The 20,883-nt window shown below is 36.9% G+C and overlaps 1 protein-coding gene across 1 annotated transcript in view; it reads right to left on the bottom strand.

Annotated features, from left to right (window-relative positions):
- Window positions 1-20,883, bottom strand: part of SUCLG2 (succinate-CoA ligase GDP-forming subunit beta) — a 126,754-nt gene that overhangs the window by 68,392 nt on the left and 37,479 nt on the right. The window contains exons 3-4 of the mRNA XM_065075461.1: window positions 3,194-3,293; window positions 2,980-3,070 (exon numbers count right to left, since the gene is read on the bottom strand). Of these exons, the coding sequence (XP_064931533.1) occupies window positions 2,980-3,070; window positions 3,194-3,293 (191 nt within the window). The remainder of the gene's footprint in view (window positions 1-2,979; window positions 3,071-3,193; window positions 3,294-20,883) is intronic.

Below are 20,883 nucleotides of genomic sequence, written 5' to 3'. Positions count from 1 at the left end.
TAACACATCTAATTTCATGAGGCTAACTATAACAGTTCTTTTATACCAAATCAAATATTCAAAATGTTAATTCTGTTATTGCTTGGAGAGAAAACACAGGTAGCAAATTCTCAGGTTGTCATGATAAGAGAAGACTGACTTCTCAGATAACCAGGCTTTCCAAATTCCAAGCTGCCATAAGAGGATTTTATGTAAACATACAAAATAACTTCCAAGTTACGAGGGAACTGAGAAGACTGCTATTCATTTAAGAAACATCAATCTAAAGAAGCACAAAAATGCTTTAATTTCTGTAGCAGGTGCACAAGCTGAGAAAGAAAACTGAAAACTCCATTTCCACTCCATAATTATTCTAATTGTAGAAAATTTCTTTTATGCTTCTTATAAATATATGTAAAAGGTACATGACTTCCACTCCCCAATTTGACAGTAGCTCATTGTTTTCCTCATAGGAAGTTACTTAATAACTATTTTACTTCTCAAAAATGTTTATTACCTATTTTTTTAAGAAACATGAGTTCATTCAGAAGTTTCCAGAACACCAAAAAGTTTAAAAACCACAAAACCTAAAAACATGCCTTTTCTTTCCTTTGTGAACTGCAATTTTCTTTGAGTCCGTGTACACTCCTGTGTTCTCACATACACGTACAGAGAGACTATATGCCTTGAAACAGAACAAAAATGCCAGCAATCAATTCTCAACTACCCCAGGGCTCTTCGCAAGCTCTAAGAGTCTGTCCAGTATTTTCTGAGCACTACCTACCTGCTGCACTAAATCACATCTTAGACATAGCCAAACATATACTTTTAATTGCATTACTGTAGTTTGTTCCTTGATTAAAATTTCAATTTTGACATTGTATTCCTGATAGTACAAACCTGAATGCCTCTACTCCTTTAACTACTTTCAACATGCTAGAGTGAGTTAAACTTGGTAAAGATAAATGCTTTTAAAAGACATTAATTTTTCTGGGATATGGTCTTTTGATGACCTAGATCCATAATTTTAAATGTTCTTTCTTCACTGTCTAACAAGCAATGGGAAAGTCACTAGCATACCATTGTTCAAATTGTTATACAATTCATTTAAAACAGGGTATATGCTCTTGCCACAAATTACCAAGAAGCAAGATCTCAACACCAAAAATATAAAACATATTATTGCCTTATTACATATGTGTGAGATTAAGATGTATATTGGCCTAGGGCTTTTAAAAGCAAACTTTATAATCAGAACGGATGTCTATGACAATAGATGATCAGCTTCTCCCAGTGAAAAGCATCACATCATGCATCAGTATAGAAATACTTGCAAGCTGTGCCCTGAGAAGTTGCCATGTAACTCTATAGCAAAGGAAAAATACACAGTCTGCCAAGGCTACATACCTTCCTGTACCAACAAAGTAAATATGTGAAGTTCAGCGGAGCAGACTTCACCTTAAATTTCACATACACCCTAGCTGCTTACTCTTGACCACTGTTAATTCATCCAGGCAACGTGTGGATGGGGAGGAAAGCAATGAGAACGTAAAATCATCTATAGCTGTTCTACACATGGACAAAATTAATCTTAACAGAAATCCTTTGAATAATCAATTTCAAAAAAACTCCAAAAACAATATCTTTCTTTAATTTCTACCCATTGCAAAGAAAATTAGAAGTTTCTTTCTCAGAACTTAATTTGTAAATGAATTACCAGACTTGCACTCACACAAAAGCATAAAATTTCCTGTATTGATATACTCAAAGTAGGACAAAAGAATAAAACCAAGGAATTTATAAAAGAAAGCTGCTTTTACAATCCAAATTTCTCAAAGCAGAGTGCCTTAATATGGGAAATGCATATCCTTTTCTATATCCTTAGCATTATCATGATCTCTGATAGGCATGCCTTAACAGTAATACTGCTCCTTCTTTTTAATATCTAGCATTTCTTTCCAACAGCAACTATGAGAAGTGATGGTTATCTGCTGTCCTTGCTCCCCAAGAGAAGAGCCACCTGAGCACCTTCCTCCAGCCCTCATTACACAGTGTCTTTCCAGACAGGTGTTCCCCTTCCATGCTAATACACCAAGCTGTTCACAAGATATTAAAAGTGAACTGCAGTTCTCAGCTCATGCCAAATTATCTCCTGGCATCAAATACAGCGTGGCTCTTGCCTACATACCTGTATGCAGATCCTTGCTCAGTAAATAAAGGCAAGAGATAAAGATACTTATCGTAGATAGGCAATTGCTAGGATTTCCTGACTTACAGGGTTTTACTAAGGTGAAGAATCTTGCTGAAGGGCTTTTTGTGCTTCTTTTATCTAGGCCAATATCAAGCAATACATTTATGTTGAAGTGAATCTTGGCATCTTGGAGTATGCACCATCATAGGTAAATGAATTACCGTGTATTAGCTGAACATTTCACTCTGTATCTGCAACAAGTTAGGAAGAATCTACCTTTAGACTTTTTGTTTGTTTTGCTTCTGTTTTGTGGTGGGATTTTTTGTTTTGTTTTTGTTAGGGTTTTTTGTTTTTTTTTAATGAGATAATTCTCATGAAAAGTCATCTGTCACTATCTCTAATAACAGCTGCCCAAAGCTGATGATGAATTGAGATACGGATAATATTATTGCTATAGGTAATCACGTATATATAACGTGTCTAAGCAGAACATCAATAAGCATATATGTTAATGCTATATGTTCTGCTAGCATTTAGTGTTTATTTGATAAAGGATGAAGCTATGACAAAGAATTCCCTTAAATACAGGTAGCAAAACTGAATTCATTTTTCTACCACTAGGAATGCTAAAATTGATAGACAAAATACACACAAAGAAAAAAAAATAACTTGTCTGCTTTCACCAACTAGATGCAATCAATCAGACACTGGAAAAGGAAAGAAAAACTAAATCTGTTCATACACCCCAGCATATTAACGCAAATTGCAGTTGGACACATACCTCAACTTTCAAGAGGCAAAACTCTTACCTTTTTAACTGTCACACCATCCTTTGGAGTTTGCTTTGTTGACAGATTGTACCCAATCATCTGTTTAGCAAGCTGTTCAACAATCTTAGGGCTACAAACAAAAGAAAAAGGTTAGTTTATTGAAAGACATTAAAAGAAACATTCACATAGCTATTGTAAACAGTTAAATATTACAACAGAAGCAATTTATGCTTCTTCAATTTTAAAGACTTACTCTTTAGTTAGATGAACTCCTCCTTTCAATCCACTATTGAAAACACCTTTTCCTCTCCCTCCAGCCAGAATCTGTGCCTTCAGAACAATTTCCTTTGCCTCTGTGTAAGAAAAAACACATTTTTATTCTATCATGTGTCATTTATCAAGCTTGTTAATATAAGTTTAAAAATAATTTCCAGGTAAGACTCTCTAAAAAAATGAAAATAAAAAAATGAGAAGTTGTTCATAACTAGTGAGCACTAAAACAAGAATCAATTCAGCATTTTTATAAAGCAATCTTGCAAAAAACAATTATTCAGGGAAGTTAAAGGATAAATATATACTACTCATTAGCTGGATAAATATGTCATTATTTAGATCAAAACCATGTTATTAAAGCTACACAGCCTGCACAACAAACCATATAACCAGCATACAGTTTGATGGCTTACACTAACACGGTTTTTAAAACATTCATCAGATCACAATTTGTCCTGAATGCACAACAAACAAGCTCTCATCAAGGAAAATAAATCCCATTTCTTGCTCTGCACATGTGTAAGCAAAGCGATGGCTGTGGTCTCAGAAGAAGAAATCCCCATCTCCAAAGGGCAGGTGAGTGTAGAGCAACAGCAGTAGCTCTGAAAACATCTTCATCTGTTTGTGAGGCATCACTTGAATCTTTGGCAATGCGAGTGCAACAGTATTTTGGTAACGAGAAAGGGCAGCAAGCCAGTGACAAAAGTAATTGCACCCAGGCCCACGTTCCAACCATAAGCCATCCCGACACACGTACGGAGTAAAACAAGGGGGAAAAGAGAAAAGAAATAAAACCACAAAAGAAACCATCACTCATCATGTCTGCAGCTCCAAAGAGTAGCTTCTTGAACCATAAAGACCTGCCAGGTACCTGTAAGATGTTTATTAGTACTGAATACTGTCACTTTGCACATTTATCATCATATTGCCAAGTATTTTACAAAGTCTGAGATCCTAATATTAACATATCTTTAGGTACCTAGAAAAGGCTATCACTGTTACCCTTTTGTGATTGAGTCAAGTCCCTCTAAAGTCTCTGTAAATCTCTGACTTCAGGGATGTTTGGATTAGGTCACACATTGAATCAAAATATTCTAGGAAAGTATGTAAGAAAACATAAAGAATATGTTATTAAGTTGGCAAATTTACTGTGTAAGTGGCACAGAGGAAATGGATACTTTCATTCAAACAAATACAGGCTTTCTAGGCTTGTATTACATACAAATATTTTACAGAGGATTAAGTATAAATTTGGAGGTGTGGCAATTTTTGGTGTAGAGCAGCTCTAACACAACATAATTTTAAAATTCCAGTATAGGAAATTTCAGTAAATAGAAAAAAAGTTGCATCTTAGGATAGAATAAATATTATGAAATAAATACTCTATTTCCTTTATTAAGACAGAAATGCATTTTCAATGTAGCTATTACTGGTACTGTACTAAGAGATGTCAGATTTCCAAGCTTCTCAAGGCTCCTCCACATGTTTATCCATTCAGCAACATTTGACATACATCATTCTGAACCTTTAAAGCACCCTCCTCGAAAATACTTTGTGCATTCCAATATACTCATGTTCTGGGCTCCCTATTATTCATGCCACTGACAGACAGATAACAAGGAAATTTAAATGCAACAGAAAGTTTTGTATAAAGTGTTTCCTAAGCACGCAAATTATAAAGATGAATTAAAACTATAAATCACTTCCCAACCTGCAGCAGAAAACTCTAAAATCACAATAGCTGCTGTGATAAAGAATCTAATATAGTATTGTTAATAGATGCTGCAAGCATTTAATTAGATCCGTTTTAGGTGCCAAACATGCCGACAATGTGAGTTTTGATTGTCAGTGATACATGATATCGATTATGCGAGTGATCATTACCCTCCTAACCAGCACGCTACTCGAGTGCTGATAATCTTCAGTTAGCTACAACAAACGAAGCTGGAGAAAGGAATTAATGTGTACATTTTTATAATCCACCAGAGGACCATCAAGGCAATACAATAACTTCAGGAAAAACAACTATCAAAGACATAAACAAATATACTAGAAAGTAAGCATAACCATGTACAGATTAGACCTGAAGAACTAATCAATAGAGCAGCTGAGCAGAGCGCAGTGCAGCAGGTTCCGCTTGCCCTGGGGGAAACCAACAGGAAGCAAATTAATTCCACAGTTATTTGCCCAAGCTCTGTAAAATGAAGTAAACCAACCAGATCTTATTTTGCAGTAACTGAGCTTGATCATTCAGTACTTACCAAGTTGATTCACTAATTAACATAATTTTATTCAAATAGCTGATTTTCAGAAATGTTCACACAAAGTTTTTATGCTAACTCCTGCCTGAATTCCCAAATTATGTTATAAAATACTATCCCAGAAGAAAAATGTGGCTTTAGCTGGTATGTATGAAGTAATTCACCGTCACTTGTAGGCTCTAAGAAAAATAAATAAATAAATAAATAATCTAAAAAGCAGTATGCAAAGTCAGCATTAAACCCATTAAAAACAACAAGCTGTAATCATTTCCATTAGCACACTTCCAAACTGCTGTAGTAACACTGGAAAAATGTGTAAGCAGGATTGTGTAGCTATAAGTACTGGATTTGAAAAGAACCTAGGACAAGCAACATGGCTTTACACCACCACGAAGTACAGTACACCACTTTCAACAGCACTGCATTGGGTAATTAAGACTTCAATTAACTTCTGTTTATTATTGACTGACAAACCTTTCCATAAATTAAAAAAAAAAAAACCCAAAGAAACCCAAACAACAAAACAGACTTCTTCTTAAGCATGCATACATCTTTTGACAAAGACCTAAAATTCTCTTTAGCATCCAAAACAACACAAAAAAAGACTGCTTTTAAGTGTCACTAATTTAGCAGCAAGTAGCCGCAAACTGCTCCATACAGGCTAATGACACGTTTCTAGTAGCAGTATGTGTTCTTAACTAATTATAACTTGAATACATTAATATCTCAGACTTTACAGTTTATGCACTGCATCTTATATTTGGCTTTTTTCACATTCATCTACAGAAAAAAGCGAGACATGAACATTTCCAAAGAGTCCTTTAAAAAACTGAGCAAAATACAGTTTGTTCCTAAGTCAGATGCTAATAAGTAAGCAAGACCTTTACTTCTCTAAAAAGTCCTCAGAGTTGAAAATTTCTCAACTGTACTTGGGTCTCACCACATTTCTAAAAAAAAAAAAAAAAAAACAAATAAAGTAAATTAAAATCTAACCACAATGGTAAAAAAGTCTCAAGTACTTTTCTTTTAAATGAATTCAGGTGTTTCAGTAGGACAGGATATAACAAGCACCCTCTACATTGCATTCAACAATACATCTCCTTCCCTTCAGTCGGCACTACGAATACAAAAGGCAGCGATACTCCTTGCAATTGGAATAGGCTCAGTTCTATAATGAAAGCCTATTTAAAATCAATAAAATCAGTCCTGCTTTTGGGAGCTATGATTACTCTGGTCCACTGTTACTGCTTGCAGCAAAAATGAACAGCTTGTTCTCAGCCCACTGCTGTGTATATTTAACTACTGAATTCTTGATCACGAAACAATATACTGAGAACCACAGTTCTGCTAGTTATATGGTATGCTAATTTATTACCTGTGAACAACTTTCCATTATTATTGATACAACTGTGTGCTTGCAAATTAGGCGTGTTAACAATTACTTTAAAATGTTCTGTAGCTTATAAAAAATAAACTAGTGTAAAGGACAATGTAAGACTGCACGGTAATAGGCCTCTCTATTGCCTGTTTATGAACAAAAGATGTTCTATCAGAGTACTCAGAAGCACTTTTCAAGGCATCCCACGCTACAGAATTAGAGTACGGGACTGAAAGAGAGGAGGTCTTGCATGAAATCCTCATCACATTCCACGTGACTTTCAACTGTTTGGCTTTTCTATCTCCAGGGGCTCTGTGAAAATTAATTGGGCAACTGCACCACTTTCAAAAACGCAGAATCCGATTCAGTATTACATGAGTGTCTTTGTACCCCAGTGCTGGGCAACTGAGCACAGGAGAAGGGCCGACTCCGAAGCCCGGCAGCACCGTAACTCCTGCAGCAGCAGCAAAGCATCACTGGAACTTGCAAAAAAGATGGAAGTAACTCAGTGTCACGGGAGCCACGCAATGAAGACAAATTGAGGACATGCCAAATCGATGTCTTACAGAAGCACTGTCTCCTTACTGACCCAAACGTGAGCATAAACACTGAGTTTATAAACATGAGAGCTGTTTCCACAAAGGCAGCAGGCATTAATGAGACTTCTCCATGCTTCAGCATGCACAGGAGGACCCCAGCCCAGTGTGGTTAGGCAGATGTTAATTAATTTCAAGAACTTTGCTAGTCACCCTTCTTTGCCTAAAGTCATTAAGCTGTGCTTGATGAGCAGAACTCTTTGAGCAAATCCCCCTTCCCACAGTCCTGAAAGAGCAAGATGGGGCACATGAACCTGCAACCAGCTTCAAACACTTCACCTTTACAAAGAGGCAGAGGCCAATATAATGATGTTGTTAAATATTATAGACATTTTCTGATAGCAATTACACTTCATTTTGGACAGCACAAGCACTACAAAGACATCAGCAAAAACCAGAATGCCTCACACCATTGCTACTCCTGTTTCCTCAGTGTTGATGCAAAAGTGCAAGTTTGCAGGTGTCCTGCAAGGGTTCTAGATAACCTCACCCAAACTGTGTATCTGCAGCTCAGAGCTTTTCTTCCAAAGCACTGGCTTCCCCTTACAAGTCCTGAAAGGGTCAAGTTTGTCTTTCTGTTGATGTGGTTTTGTTTTGTTTTCTACCTACCTCCAGTTGACCCAACAGTAAGGAAACCAACCTTTGGGGGTTTCATCTGTCCTGTTCTATTGTCGTGGCTTTCTTCTTTCAATTTGGAATGCTACCACTACCACCTGAGTTTCTAGCTTCCCTTTGGGAAAGACTGGTTATAATGAATTTACAAATTTCAGCCATCCTGTTATACTGCTCAGGCAAGATCCTGTCAAGTGCTTATTACTTTTTACACTCTGGTATACTTACTTCAGCAGAAGAAAGGAGAAGAATTAAAGCTATAAGGAAGATCATAATAAACATAATACAATAATAACATATTGTAAGAAAGCCTAATTCCCAAATCAAACACTTACTCTTAAAGCCGCTGCAATAACTTTGCACATTTGGGTCTCTTTACACAAACTTGCTCTGAAATCTGTGACAGCTTTTCCCAAGGAGCAAACATTGCTACTGCTTCCACTGCTCCCCATCTCCTGAGTGCTCTGAGGGTGCAGTGTCTGGGAGCTCCCACGCTCTGCCACAGACACAGATCGAGACGGGAAAAAGAAGCTGTCCAGAAGAAAACACCTCCCACATCTATAAAACATTATAAAGACCTTTAAGCACACTGATAGAAGCTACACAATGGAATCCTTCCCCCTTTAATTTTAATTTAAACTTCCTTCTCTCTGCTATTTTCATTCTTGTGCTCTGTAACAGGAAACTGCTGGAGAGAGTCCAGCGCAGGGCAACAAAGATGCTGAAGGGAGTGGAGCATCTCCCGTGAGAGGAAAGGCTGAGGGAGCTGGGGCTCTTTAGCCTGGAGAAGACTGAGGGGTGACCTTATTAATGTTTACAGATATCTGAAGGGTGAGTGTCACAAGGATGAAGCCAGGCTCTTCTCGGTGACAACCAACGGTAGGACAAGGTGTAATGGGTACAAACTGAAACACGGGAGGTTTCACTTAAATTTGAGAAGAAACTTCTTCACAGTGAGGGTGACAGAGCCTGGAACAGGCTGCCCAGGGAGGTTGTGGAGTCTCCTACTCTGGGGACATTCAAAATCCACCTGGACACCTTCCTGTGTAACCTCATCTGGGTGTTCATGCTACGGTGGGGGGACTGGACTGGATGAGCTTTTGAGGTTCCTTCAAATCCCTGACATCCTGTGATTCTGTGTGAAAAGAATTATATTCTTACATGCCTAGTTTCTACAATCTTCGGTTTTCAGACTGGTTTAAAATTAAAGTTAAATAAATCATCCTTTTTATAACTCCATAATTTTGAATATATTGTATATTTATTGCTAGATTATAAGCCTCATTAAAATCTATAATGATAAATTAGTCAGTCTCTTGATTCTGTCACTAGTGTTATTAATTGCTTTCATAACCATTACTACACACTTCACCGGTGATAGAAATTTTAAAGCCAGGTAAAATCAACTTAGCTAAAGCTCATTCTTAATATTGCACTCAAACCTTCTCAGAATAAAAGTAATCAAGTATTCACATGTCCTACATTTAAGTTAAACCTGATAAATTACTTAAACAGCAAACCGAGCCTCATTGGATCCAGCAGCACCACGATAATACATTGAAAAATACGCACATTAAGGCAGGAATAAAAAAAATAGTTCTCACATTAAAATTATTCATTGTATGTGCTTGTTTAAAACTCCACAGGATACCTTATTTCTGATATTTTCCAGCCTTTAACAGTTTTTCTTTTCAACCTAAGTTCTCATTATTTTTTATGTAGATTTCCTCTGTAATAAACACAGGGTTTAGAAAAACTAATGTTTGTCATGTTTGCTTGCAAACGCAAGAGGAGACATGGTTTGAACACTCAGCAGGGAGGGGAACAAGTTCTTCATTGGGTGGAAGAGCACTGAAATCTACCGACCAGCGAGCACCAGCTTTTTCTGCCAGCTCTCGGCAATGTCCGTTCTACAGGTAAAACAGAGGCGGCCACTTTCTGTAACCCGCAATGCCAACCTGGTATCCTGCGCCAGGCTGCAGAGTAAGCGCTGAACAAAATGGGAAAACTGCAAACTGCTACAGTGTTCTTCCATCATTAAAACCTCCAGTTTCATTCTTGCAACTTTTACACTTTGCAATATTCTTTATAATATTCCCAGTTATTATTAGTTTTCTCCTCATGAATTCACTTTAAGAGACTGCAATAGCAAGAAAATAATACTATTCCTTGTGTATTAGTTACAATCCCTATGACCTGACACCACCCAGGAAGCTTTTCAGGATAATCTATTACACACTGATAAATTTGGGCATGCAAAATCATGTTGTTTAGTAGACTTGGAAGGTACCTGTTGTCCTTATAAAACACATAGATACATTACAAGACTTGCTTTCTTAAACAAGTATCATTTAAATATTTGACATTTTACCAGAGGTTTTGCAAATAATTTCTTTCCACACTTCCCTTTTCCCTAGACTACAAAAAAAAAACCCAAACAACTTGTAGTGAAATGAATAAACTGTCAGTTTTGTTTGTATCTTTACCTTTTAAAGTTTACAGGGATTTCAAGTTTTCCTTGCAAATATGGTTGGGTTTTTTGTCTTTGTTTTTTTTTAATAAAACATAATTTAAAGTTAGCAGACTCAAGCAGCTCGACTGAGTCCTAAATTCTTGATTGAAGACCACAACACCGTTTGTTTTAACGCAGTTCAGGGAACAGGTTTTATGCAATCTGTAGTGTTGAAGTCAAGCAGTCATGAAGAACAAACACTGTTCTCGCCCCTAGCTGCAACAATACACACACCTGTCTTCCTGGAACGCTTTCAAAATTTCATTCTTCGTGATTACGTGTAAGGCACAAAAGGCAAAAAGTCTTCTCCGACTTATTCTAATTCTTTTATCCATTATTGAACTGCAGAGATGATTTTGAAAAAATTGTACATCGCGCAGAAAATATAAAAACCAGGCAACATATGTCAGTTTTTTCATAATTCACTTTTAAGCATAAAAGAGTTGTTGTAGTAGAAGATATTTTCAAACATGGAGCACAAAATAAGAAATCTAAGCAAGAAATCAGGGAATTCACATGGTAAAAAAGCAAGTAAATTATACAGAGTATAGACACAGTAATGCTACCACCATTACTTAAGTGTTAACAAATTCAGGATGTAACACATGTGTAAGGCAAACCCTGTTCAAGTACCAACTTAATAATTAGTCATTTGCCGAGCACGATCTTGATGTGCTTGAATGCCAGCTACGCCCAGAAAGATCCTTAAAAAATAAGCATTAAAACAGAGGGCAAAGGTAGAAGAAATTTGGAGCACATCCCACAGTGGCTGCTGGGCACACAACCAACAGCCTTCAATAAAACGAGAAATGGGCCAGGGCCAAAGGGAGGCATCTGAAGGTAGAGCAGCCTTAGATCCAATTTCTGCAGGTTTGCCAATGCTAGGGCAGGACAAAGTCCCTTCAAAGGGTTTTCTCATCTCTTACTGCCCTGGAAATACCAGGACAAACTGACCTGACAGCTTGACACGTGCACGCACCGCCCAGCCTTTGGGGAGCTCCCCATTTCCACAGTGCTCGACATCACCCCAGCAGTGGTCATTCCTCCTCTTTATGATAATTTACAGTGACACAATACTGATGCTTTCATTAAACAGTTAGTTAGTTATCTGCTTGATTTTAAGCAAACGCTAATACCAGCTTGGCATTTGAGTGCATACATAAATATTTCCCTGAGTGGGGCTTTGACATATTTCATGAAGAATTTCTTAATGAAGTTCCAAACCTATAGCTCTGCTACAGTTTGCATTTTTACCCAAAGCAATGAAAATACTGAACAGCTCTGATCTGAAAATTTCCATTTTTAGCAAAATTGAGGCTTCCTTCTCAGAGACAGTTACTATTAAACAGTTCTGCTCTACCTCTTAGCCTTATATCCCACAGTTTTTGTTTCATTGTGTAGGGCTGCATTCAATACCACACATTTTGCTATTCAGACCATAAATAAAATTAATCCACATTAAAATCAGAAACACACAAAAAAACAGGAAATCTGGCAGTTGTTTTGATCTGAATCAAGTCCAGTAGTAGACAAAGTCCTCCAGTTGTCCGATTCATTATCCAGCTTATGTGGCGGAATTAAGTACAAAGGTTTCACTGTATTGCCGAATAATTTATTGAGCCTCTGAAGAAAATAATGCTAAACTGGTCATTATCTGGGAAACATCTGGATGGGAAAATTATCACATAGAAGAATCTACGTCTGCCTTAGTAGTGCTAACAACACAAGGCTGGAAAGGATTGCTTTGGAGCTGCTGTTTCTACATATGCCCCCGACACTGATTTGCTACCCCCCAACCCCTGCCAGAAACAACCCAAAATCTCCAACCCCCCCAAACAAACAAGCAAACAAACCAAACCCCACCAATGACCACCAACAAAAAACCGCACCACCACCTTCCTACTGCACATTAAAAAGAACCACTTATGGAGAGGAATTACATACTTAAAAGAGGATATTTAAGACCATAGTATTTACCACTCAAATGTAGTCTCATTTACTGAGGTATTTTCTGTTTGAAGAAGAGAACATCAGACTCCACAATGAAAATAAACCCTACCTCATTTTAAAGAAATTACCTTTTTCCAGCATGGCTTCTCACAGACATCTGATAACAGGTGTAAAACACAGAAAAAAAAGTTAAATCTAGTAACAGAGATGCCGGGCAGTGGGCTTGCACAAGGCTATGTAACGTTTAAGTTCTTCTGCAGATATAAGTAGGACTTAAGTGATGAACAGCTATGACTCTGGCCATCTGGAATAGCAATGAATTTCACCCAGAGTGAAAAGAAAATCCAAGAAGAAAACCATCTGAACTGGTTCTGATGTTTCACTCCTGTCAACTGGAGGTCAACTAATTGGAGACTTGTGGGCAAAAGCTCATTTATTTCCAGAACTCCAATTCTACGAAACAGAGTTATCCAAGTTTGAAACAGACAGAGAAAGCTCACCACATAAAGCTTTAGAGATTACATGAGACAAGGGAATACAAAAGTATCTCCTTAAAACACAGAAACACTGCAGCCATAATAATATTTATTTATGAATATATTTTCCTGCATAGTTTGCTTAAAATCCTTGTAAGGATTACCAGTATTAGTTTTCACTTCATAAAAAACCCAACTGCATTAACCAGTAAAAAAGAAGGAAATAATTTACCCCCCTGGCAACTGGTAAATATTAACTTCTGTAGGCAGATGAAGTTTCATCTGTGGTAAGCACGACTGTTTATAACTTAATGTCAGATAATACCAGTAATATACTAAGCACAACTAACAGAGAGAGGATATACTATCATCCCTCTCAGATTTTTGTTTATTCATCACATATGTGAAATAGAAGCAATTGCCAAAATAATCTAATATTAGAAAAAGGTTAAGCAGAGACCCATTATAAGAGTCTGTTAATATTTAATTCATTTTTTCAGACTTAATTGTTTCATAAAAAGAATATCTCACTCATCAATGATACACTGGGGAATTTAGATTCAAAGCAAAAAAAAATATTGTTTAGAAGATCAAGCGTCAAATCTTTATTACCTGGATGGTGTTCTTTCTGCAGCGCCAGAAAGTTAACCAACGTATACAATTCCTTTACATGCACACGGTAAGCCAAGACTTTCAACGCAAAACCATTCAGAAAACATCCCTGCCAATGCTAATTAGCCTTTTAACAAAAACAACTTCCTTTAGATATTTTTTTTCTAGATTTCTTTTTTGTTCTGTGATATTTTCTTTAATATCACACCATCTGCAGACACTTTCAAAAACACTAGAGAAAGGCAATTTAGAGAATGTTCCAGATAAGGAAAAAAAGTACCACTGTGCTTTTCATAGCTTGGTAATTTTGACAGTCTTTCATCTTGGCGATTTCTTCTTTTTAACACCCTTGTATTAAAAGTCTTCAATTTTGATTGTTTGGTGGAAGGAAGATAATGCAAACTTTACAGACCCAGTTCTGAAGACTCACTGCGTATTAGGAGAGGTCAAGAGAGAAAAAACCTCAAGGTTTAAATTTTTACTGCTACTCACTGAACACAGGCCACAAGAGAGACAATATTGCATCAACTTTGTTGGGTAAACCAAACAACCTTCTACTTGCTTAAGCATTATGAAGGAAGATGAAAGCAAAAAATGGGACAAAAGCCTTTCATCCCCTCAGACAAGCCTTTAATTCACGAACCAAGAAAAAAGTATTAATGATTTAGATCACAATATAAAGTAGGTGTCAAAATACATGTTGCATCCTTAATTTTAACCAGCAGCTTGTTAGCTGAACCGCTATTTGTGACGATGCACTGAACCAATGTTTGCAGCTTCTCTTCTTGTCTCGGTCTCTCTGCCCCTTGGTTTTCTTTATGGGTTTGTAAGGAGTTGCTTGTTACTATACACTTCTAAAAAATACTCTGTATGAGGACACTGGAAAGCTGTTAGCTCTATTAACTTAGTAATAGATTTCTGAGTGTGATTTCCAATTAATTTCATTTTCCTCATTCCATAAGAAGCCAAAATTAGAGAGCGCCATATGGTGCTTCATAAATAACAATTAAAAGTTATTTTCTAATCTTTAAACACTAAAAAAACCCATAAAAATACATACGGTTGCAATGACACGAAGGAAATTAATCTTTGGAATGTCTGCACATGTCCAGGAAGTTCCAAACAGTTCCTCAGCCTTTTTCCCCATTCACACATTTCCATGCTAGACCCTGGATGTTACAATTAATCACAGCGTATGTCTCAAGGATCATGAATAAGATCCTTCTTCTGAAACTGGAACTTCATGATAACAGCTTGTATGAAGATCCATGTAGCACAAGTTGTGTCATTATTCTGATATTCTTCACCTTTACCTACTGCACAGATTTGTTAACAGTTTTCTTCCTACGCAGCCACAAGTATCTGCACGACTCTGCCAGTCAGAGAAACCGTGTGTCAGAGATGGGACTAGGAGCCCGGCAACTCACTATAGGACCTTGTCATTTTTCAGTGGGTAGGAATTCACACTATCCGACGCAGGCATGCAATTGCAATAGAGAAACTACTCTATGCCAAGTAAGTGAAACTTAAGCTGCTGGTCTACATGATCCCTTCCCAGCCAGCTTCTTCTTTCCTGCCTTTGCTCATGCCTCGGGTATGTGCTGACTGCAGAGCAATTCGATCGGGGAGCACTTGAATTAGAGAAACTCTTAACGTCTCCTAATGTAAAACGGAAATAACAAGGCTACCTGCCTCGTCGGACTATTCTGGAACAAAACATACGTAAGAGAAGTTTCCTTAGAAGCAGCTTGGATAACTGCTTTTACTACTGGCTACTGCTGGAAGTGAAACTAATGGGCAGAGATATTCTATTGTCTGGCACGAAGATCCAGATGTGCCAAGCACATGCTGGCCTTGGGTACCTGGAAAGTGATATTCACCTCTAGTACAGTCACATGTCAACACATTCACTCATAATATAAATTACTCTTATCATCTGCACATTGCCTGGGGATGATATTAACAAGAAATTTTGCCAAACAAAAAGCATTAGGACTAAAATATATTATAAACTTGGGCATCAATGGACTACTTTACAGTCATGGGAACTGTATCCCTTTCAAAATATACCTATCTTTAAATCTGCAGATTTTTTGCATTCAAAAATAGCATATTACTATGATCTCTGTCAATTCTCAAGAGTGTTATTCTGTCAAATTCATCTTTTGTGGAAAGACATTTTGAGGCTATACTGAAGATAAGCCAAGGACAAGAAAATCTAACATCCTTTCGAATTCATATTCACAGGAATATTTTTTCTCTCTAACATCTATGTATTTCTTCTATATATGCACATATATGCAAATCCACCAGCATAACGATTTCATTAATCTAAAAACTTAAAACAGAATATGCATGCTTCAAATTACAGAATATACAAATTAAGATGAGTGAAGGGACAAAAGAAGGGGGGAAATTGATAGCTTTTGTGAGTGCTTTTTGTTTAGTTGTTTTCCTTTGTTTGTTTTGTTAAGGAGCTCCGTTTGAAAGCTGTTTGCAAAAATAAACACAGAAACACTCAACTAGTGTCAGGGCTGTAATCTCAGTTAGTGTCAACAACCTAAAAGCACTTAGCAAGAAGGATACATACCCAAGAACTTCACAGGTCTGACTACTAAGGTACATACTACAAAATGTTTTATATATATATATATATATACACATATATATATACACACACAGTATGTATATATATATATATACATAAACACACATATACACCTTATAGATTTACTTATTAAAGGATAACAGAATGCTCAACAACATTGCTTTCCAGCGTAATGATCTTTTCCCAAAATCTACACTTCCACAACATATTACAGGTCAGTAGGTCTAACATCAAGCCAAACAGACACAGTTAGTGCCGCATCTTACTGCTCAGCCATGAAGAGGCAACGTCAAATCCATAGATATCTAGACAGTATGGCACAGTGTAAGAAATGGTGTGTTTCTGTCATAACAACCTTCCTTCTTATTGAGCAATGTGAGTATCTTCCTGTTACTCTGAGTATCTGAAATTCTGTATTAAAGGTAATCACTGGTTTAAATTGCTAATCTTGTAGGTCCATTGTTGTAAACACAGTAAAGTGAGTGCTGGCACTTAGATCTTTCTTCTGGAAAGACAGATACAGATGTATCGGTGTAACTGAAGGGTACATTGGTATTAGGGGAGTGAGTCAACTCACACAGTCCACTGCTTGCATTTCATGCTGGTATTTGCTTTAGATTTTCAAGAATCTGCAACATGGTCTACATGATTCAATCCAAGCTGGGACATGACAGACACACAATGGGAGAAAACATCTAGCAGCCATCTGGGAGCAAAACAGCTCTCCACAGATGATTCCTCGTGAGAAGAGAGCTCCAACCATTTAGTGGGATACATTATCTCAAAGAAAGTTGTAAACACTTGTCCATTTTCCCTTTCAGAATTGCGGAAGGAAGACAATTTTCTAAGTAACCCCACCTAAGTATACATTTTCAGCAATTAACAAGGCATAGATTTAAGTATTTCCTGAAGATCTTTTCTTAAGAGGTCTGTAACTAATTAGCTGATTAAGGCTAATACAAAGAAAAAAACTGTGTTTCATATTTCAAGTTTTACCTACGCAATAAAACTACAGGAAAGTATGAATCCTACAAGGTTGTTTTAAGGCTTGAATTTGTGATCTGATTCACCCTGGATATACACCTTTGCACTTTTCTCATAAGAATCGTCCTGTAATGAGTTATCTGACCAGGGACAGACGGAAAAGAATTCAAACTCTGTGTTGTCTGATTACAGTGTAAAGCCAGAATCAGTAACACTTTTTGGTTGTTAACACAGTCCCAAGCATAAAAGAGTAATACAATCCCAGTGGTTGATATTTAACAGTTCCACAGTAAAAGTAAAAAATAGTTATACCTTGAAAACCACAAATGTTAACTAAAAGGAGGATAAAGTTTACTCTTTGTATAATAGTGGCAGTATAAACCTCATCAATGATTTAACTTTCAACAAATACTGAAAAATAGCATTTTACCTGCTAAATTACTGCAAAAACACTGCTTCTAAAATTGTATGTCTTGGAGTACAGTCATTTATCCCAAAGTGACATTTCTAAGAGCAATCACTGATTTCATTTAAATTAAGGATATACAAGTAATTATCAACCACACTCATTGTTTTACAATTTTTTTCCCACAAGAAACATTATCTCCAGCATGTGTTCGAAACAAACCTGCATGAATCTAAACCGTTCCTTATTCTCTTTTTCTGCATTTTTTTTTAGCACAATCTAATTTTTACTTCTTTGGATACAAAACTTCCTATTGTTTCATGAGGGAACACTTTTTCAAACTCATCACAAACGTAGCTGTTCTGATATCAACAGATTTTTCTTCAAAGTAAATCGGATGCACAGCCTCTGGACTACAGTTTTGAAGCCAAATATATTGGATACATGAGAAATTAAATCAGATAACATACACAATAATTTTCTTTTACTTTATTACCGCTGATCTGAAACTGAACATCTACAATCACGTCTTTTCTTTCAATTGACTAATATAAAATTGCTTTTCTGATGTTAGCTCGGCTTACTTTTGCAGAACCAAGTTTGCATTTGCTACAGGAATGTTTAAGTAGTGGCAAGGAAATTGAGGTTAGGTCCTACTCACTTGCAGCCTGCAGCAAAATTGAAATATCAACAATTTCCTGGATTTTCAACACAGTTAGAAGGCAAAGAGATTTAAACAAAACCCTAATATGTCAATGAACAACAACCTGTGTAAAATGAAATGCTCCATCCTTCAAGGCAGGCCGTATGGTATCCCAAAAGGCCAAAGCCAAAGACAGAACAAAGCATAAAGGTCCACCATCCCCAGGGCAAAGCACTGTCAGTGTGCTTGTAACCCAGGAAAACTGCAGAGGGACGAGGGACCTGGCAGCAAGAGAAGAATATCAGTGATGAACCTGAACCATCTTGTGAAATAAAGTAATTTCCCCCAGGAGTGGGTTGTTTCATAGCTTTGCACAGCACAGCTCCAGAGAAAAGCTTCAGCCAGCGCTGCAGAAAAGGTGTTGATAGAGAGAACAAGACATCTGAGGCTCTGACCTTGGCCACCCACATTAGTCATGTGTGCTACAGGCAATAAACTTTCGTAAAGCTCTCAACTGTCTCAGCCTAATGGAAGAAACAGGACAACAAATAAAATTTTAAATTAACAGTAGATTATATTCAGCAGACACCTACAGCAAACTTCTGCTTTCCTGTCCAAGAAGTGAAGGGATAAAGTATCACAAAACCACTTCCATGACATCGCAGACTGAGTGGGCAGAGTTGGCAGTTTTCTGTCAACGTCTCCCAGGAACAATGCTGTTAATTAATTAAGCCAACAGATAAAGAAAGAAAAAACCTGCAAATCAACACTGTAAGAAAACCAGGTGCATTTCATTACTCCTACTGTCTTTTTTCTACGTGGCTTCTTATCACTCAATTCAGAACATTATTTGTCACCAGACATTAAGATTCGACTCCACAATGAAGAAGCAAGAAGTCGTATGAAGTGGCTCAAAATCTACATAGATCAAACACACAGAAAGATTTCTGTTGCTTATATAATACTGACATCTGCCTTGTAAAGCTATTACACAGATCAGTGGATTTGCTTTCAAAGCTTTCATTGGACACACTTGAAGTGAAGGAGGTGGTCTTGGAACTCCTCAGTGCTCAAGGAAGCCTTCATCAAAAATCACAGGCCTGAACTTTAGAAATCACTCATCATTTGTGACAATCATTTGGAAGCCTTTTCCAAAAGTTCTGTTTTTCAAAAGCTACAGCGCAGAGTATTCTTCCCTGAAAACACCAGACTCTGCAAAATATCCCAGATTTGCCAGCTACAATTGCTGTTTTTGAAACTTCAGACCATCTGTATTTGAAATGAGCATTTTGTAGATAGTTATTTGCATCTCTACCATGCCAAGACATGCCAAAGTACAGAGTCCAAAAAGCAAACGCATGGGTAAAGACCCAAACATAGATACAAAACTTAGATACAAAAATATCTTCCTGCAAAGATGCACCTTAAGTCAGAATCGACCTGTTTATTTATTATAATATCCATGTAATTAACATTTATTATGGCGCCAAAAGTGATGCCTACACAATAATTGTCTCCAAAAAGTGGAAAATACATTAAAGTCAAACACTTTAGTAATTACTTTCAACTTTTTACATTTATGCAGAAGATAATTAATTTGCTTTGTAAAATGTCTTCCAAGTTGCTTTTCAGTTTGGGGTGTTTTTTTGTTTGTGTGATTTAAAGAAAGTTTTCACACTCCTACCTTCTGTTTTTCCTGCTGACACTTTAATCTCCTCCTCTTGTAAATATGAGACTATAAGAATAAATCACATTTTATTTATTAAAGGTAAAAATATGATTCAATACAAAGCAGAAAAGTCAATCTCCATAAAGTTTCCCTCTACAGCGACTGAAATTAGTTTTTATATGAAGATTCAACTATGTATCCTGCAAGGCGCTTAAGCAAGAATAAATGTACTCTGACTGTACATGGGACTGAATATTTTTTCTCCTGCATTACACAATGTGCTTTAAAAACACCTGATAGCTTTGGCCACTTCTAGAGAAGTAAAACCAATGACAATTCTTTGAAACGTAAGTATTCTGCAATGAGGAACCTGAGTCATTTATAGAACTGTTGCCTGTATTAGCACCAAAGAACCCCACAAAATTAATATAAATTAGTATTTTGACTTTTATACTAAGGTCACTTTTACTCCCAACTTCATTGATGGGGCTGAGGTGGAGGGGGGAGGAGGGGGAAAGCACAAAACCCCAACCAAAACCTTGATTCTTCTGTAAATGTATTCTGCTTGGAAAAGCGCCTGTATGAAGCACACCAGGGAGCAGGAGTGCAAGCTGCCCACATCCCCTTGCCCTTTGTTTAGATTGTCAGTTTTTCCTTTTGATCTTTCTTTGCAGCTGAAGAACCAAAAATTGATTTTCCCAACTGAACTAAAGTAGAAAAAGGACAATGTTTTATTTAAGATACTTCACTCCCACACATAAGCCTATTTCTTTCTTTACATACAGAAGAAACTGTCTTTTTGTTCTTGTAAAAAAAAATTTTTCAAGCGGTGAACACTCTCAGTGTACTGACTATGGTTTCGTAACAAAAAAGAGGGAGATGTATTTAAATATTGGTCTTCTGCAGAGAAACACACAGACATCATGAACCTTCTAGAGTTACAGAAACCGAGCTTCAGGGAAG

Source organism: Columba livia, chromosome 10 (genome assembly GCF_036013475.1).
Source record: "Columba livia isolate bColLiv1 breed racing homer chromosome 10, bColLiv1.pat.W.v2, whole genome shotgun sequence".
NCBI lineage: Eukaryota > Metazoa > Chordata > Aves > Columbiformes > Columbidae > Columba > Columba livia.
Note: the sequence above shows the minus strand (reverse complement) of the source record. Positions and strands in the feature narration are given on the sequence as shown.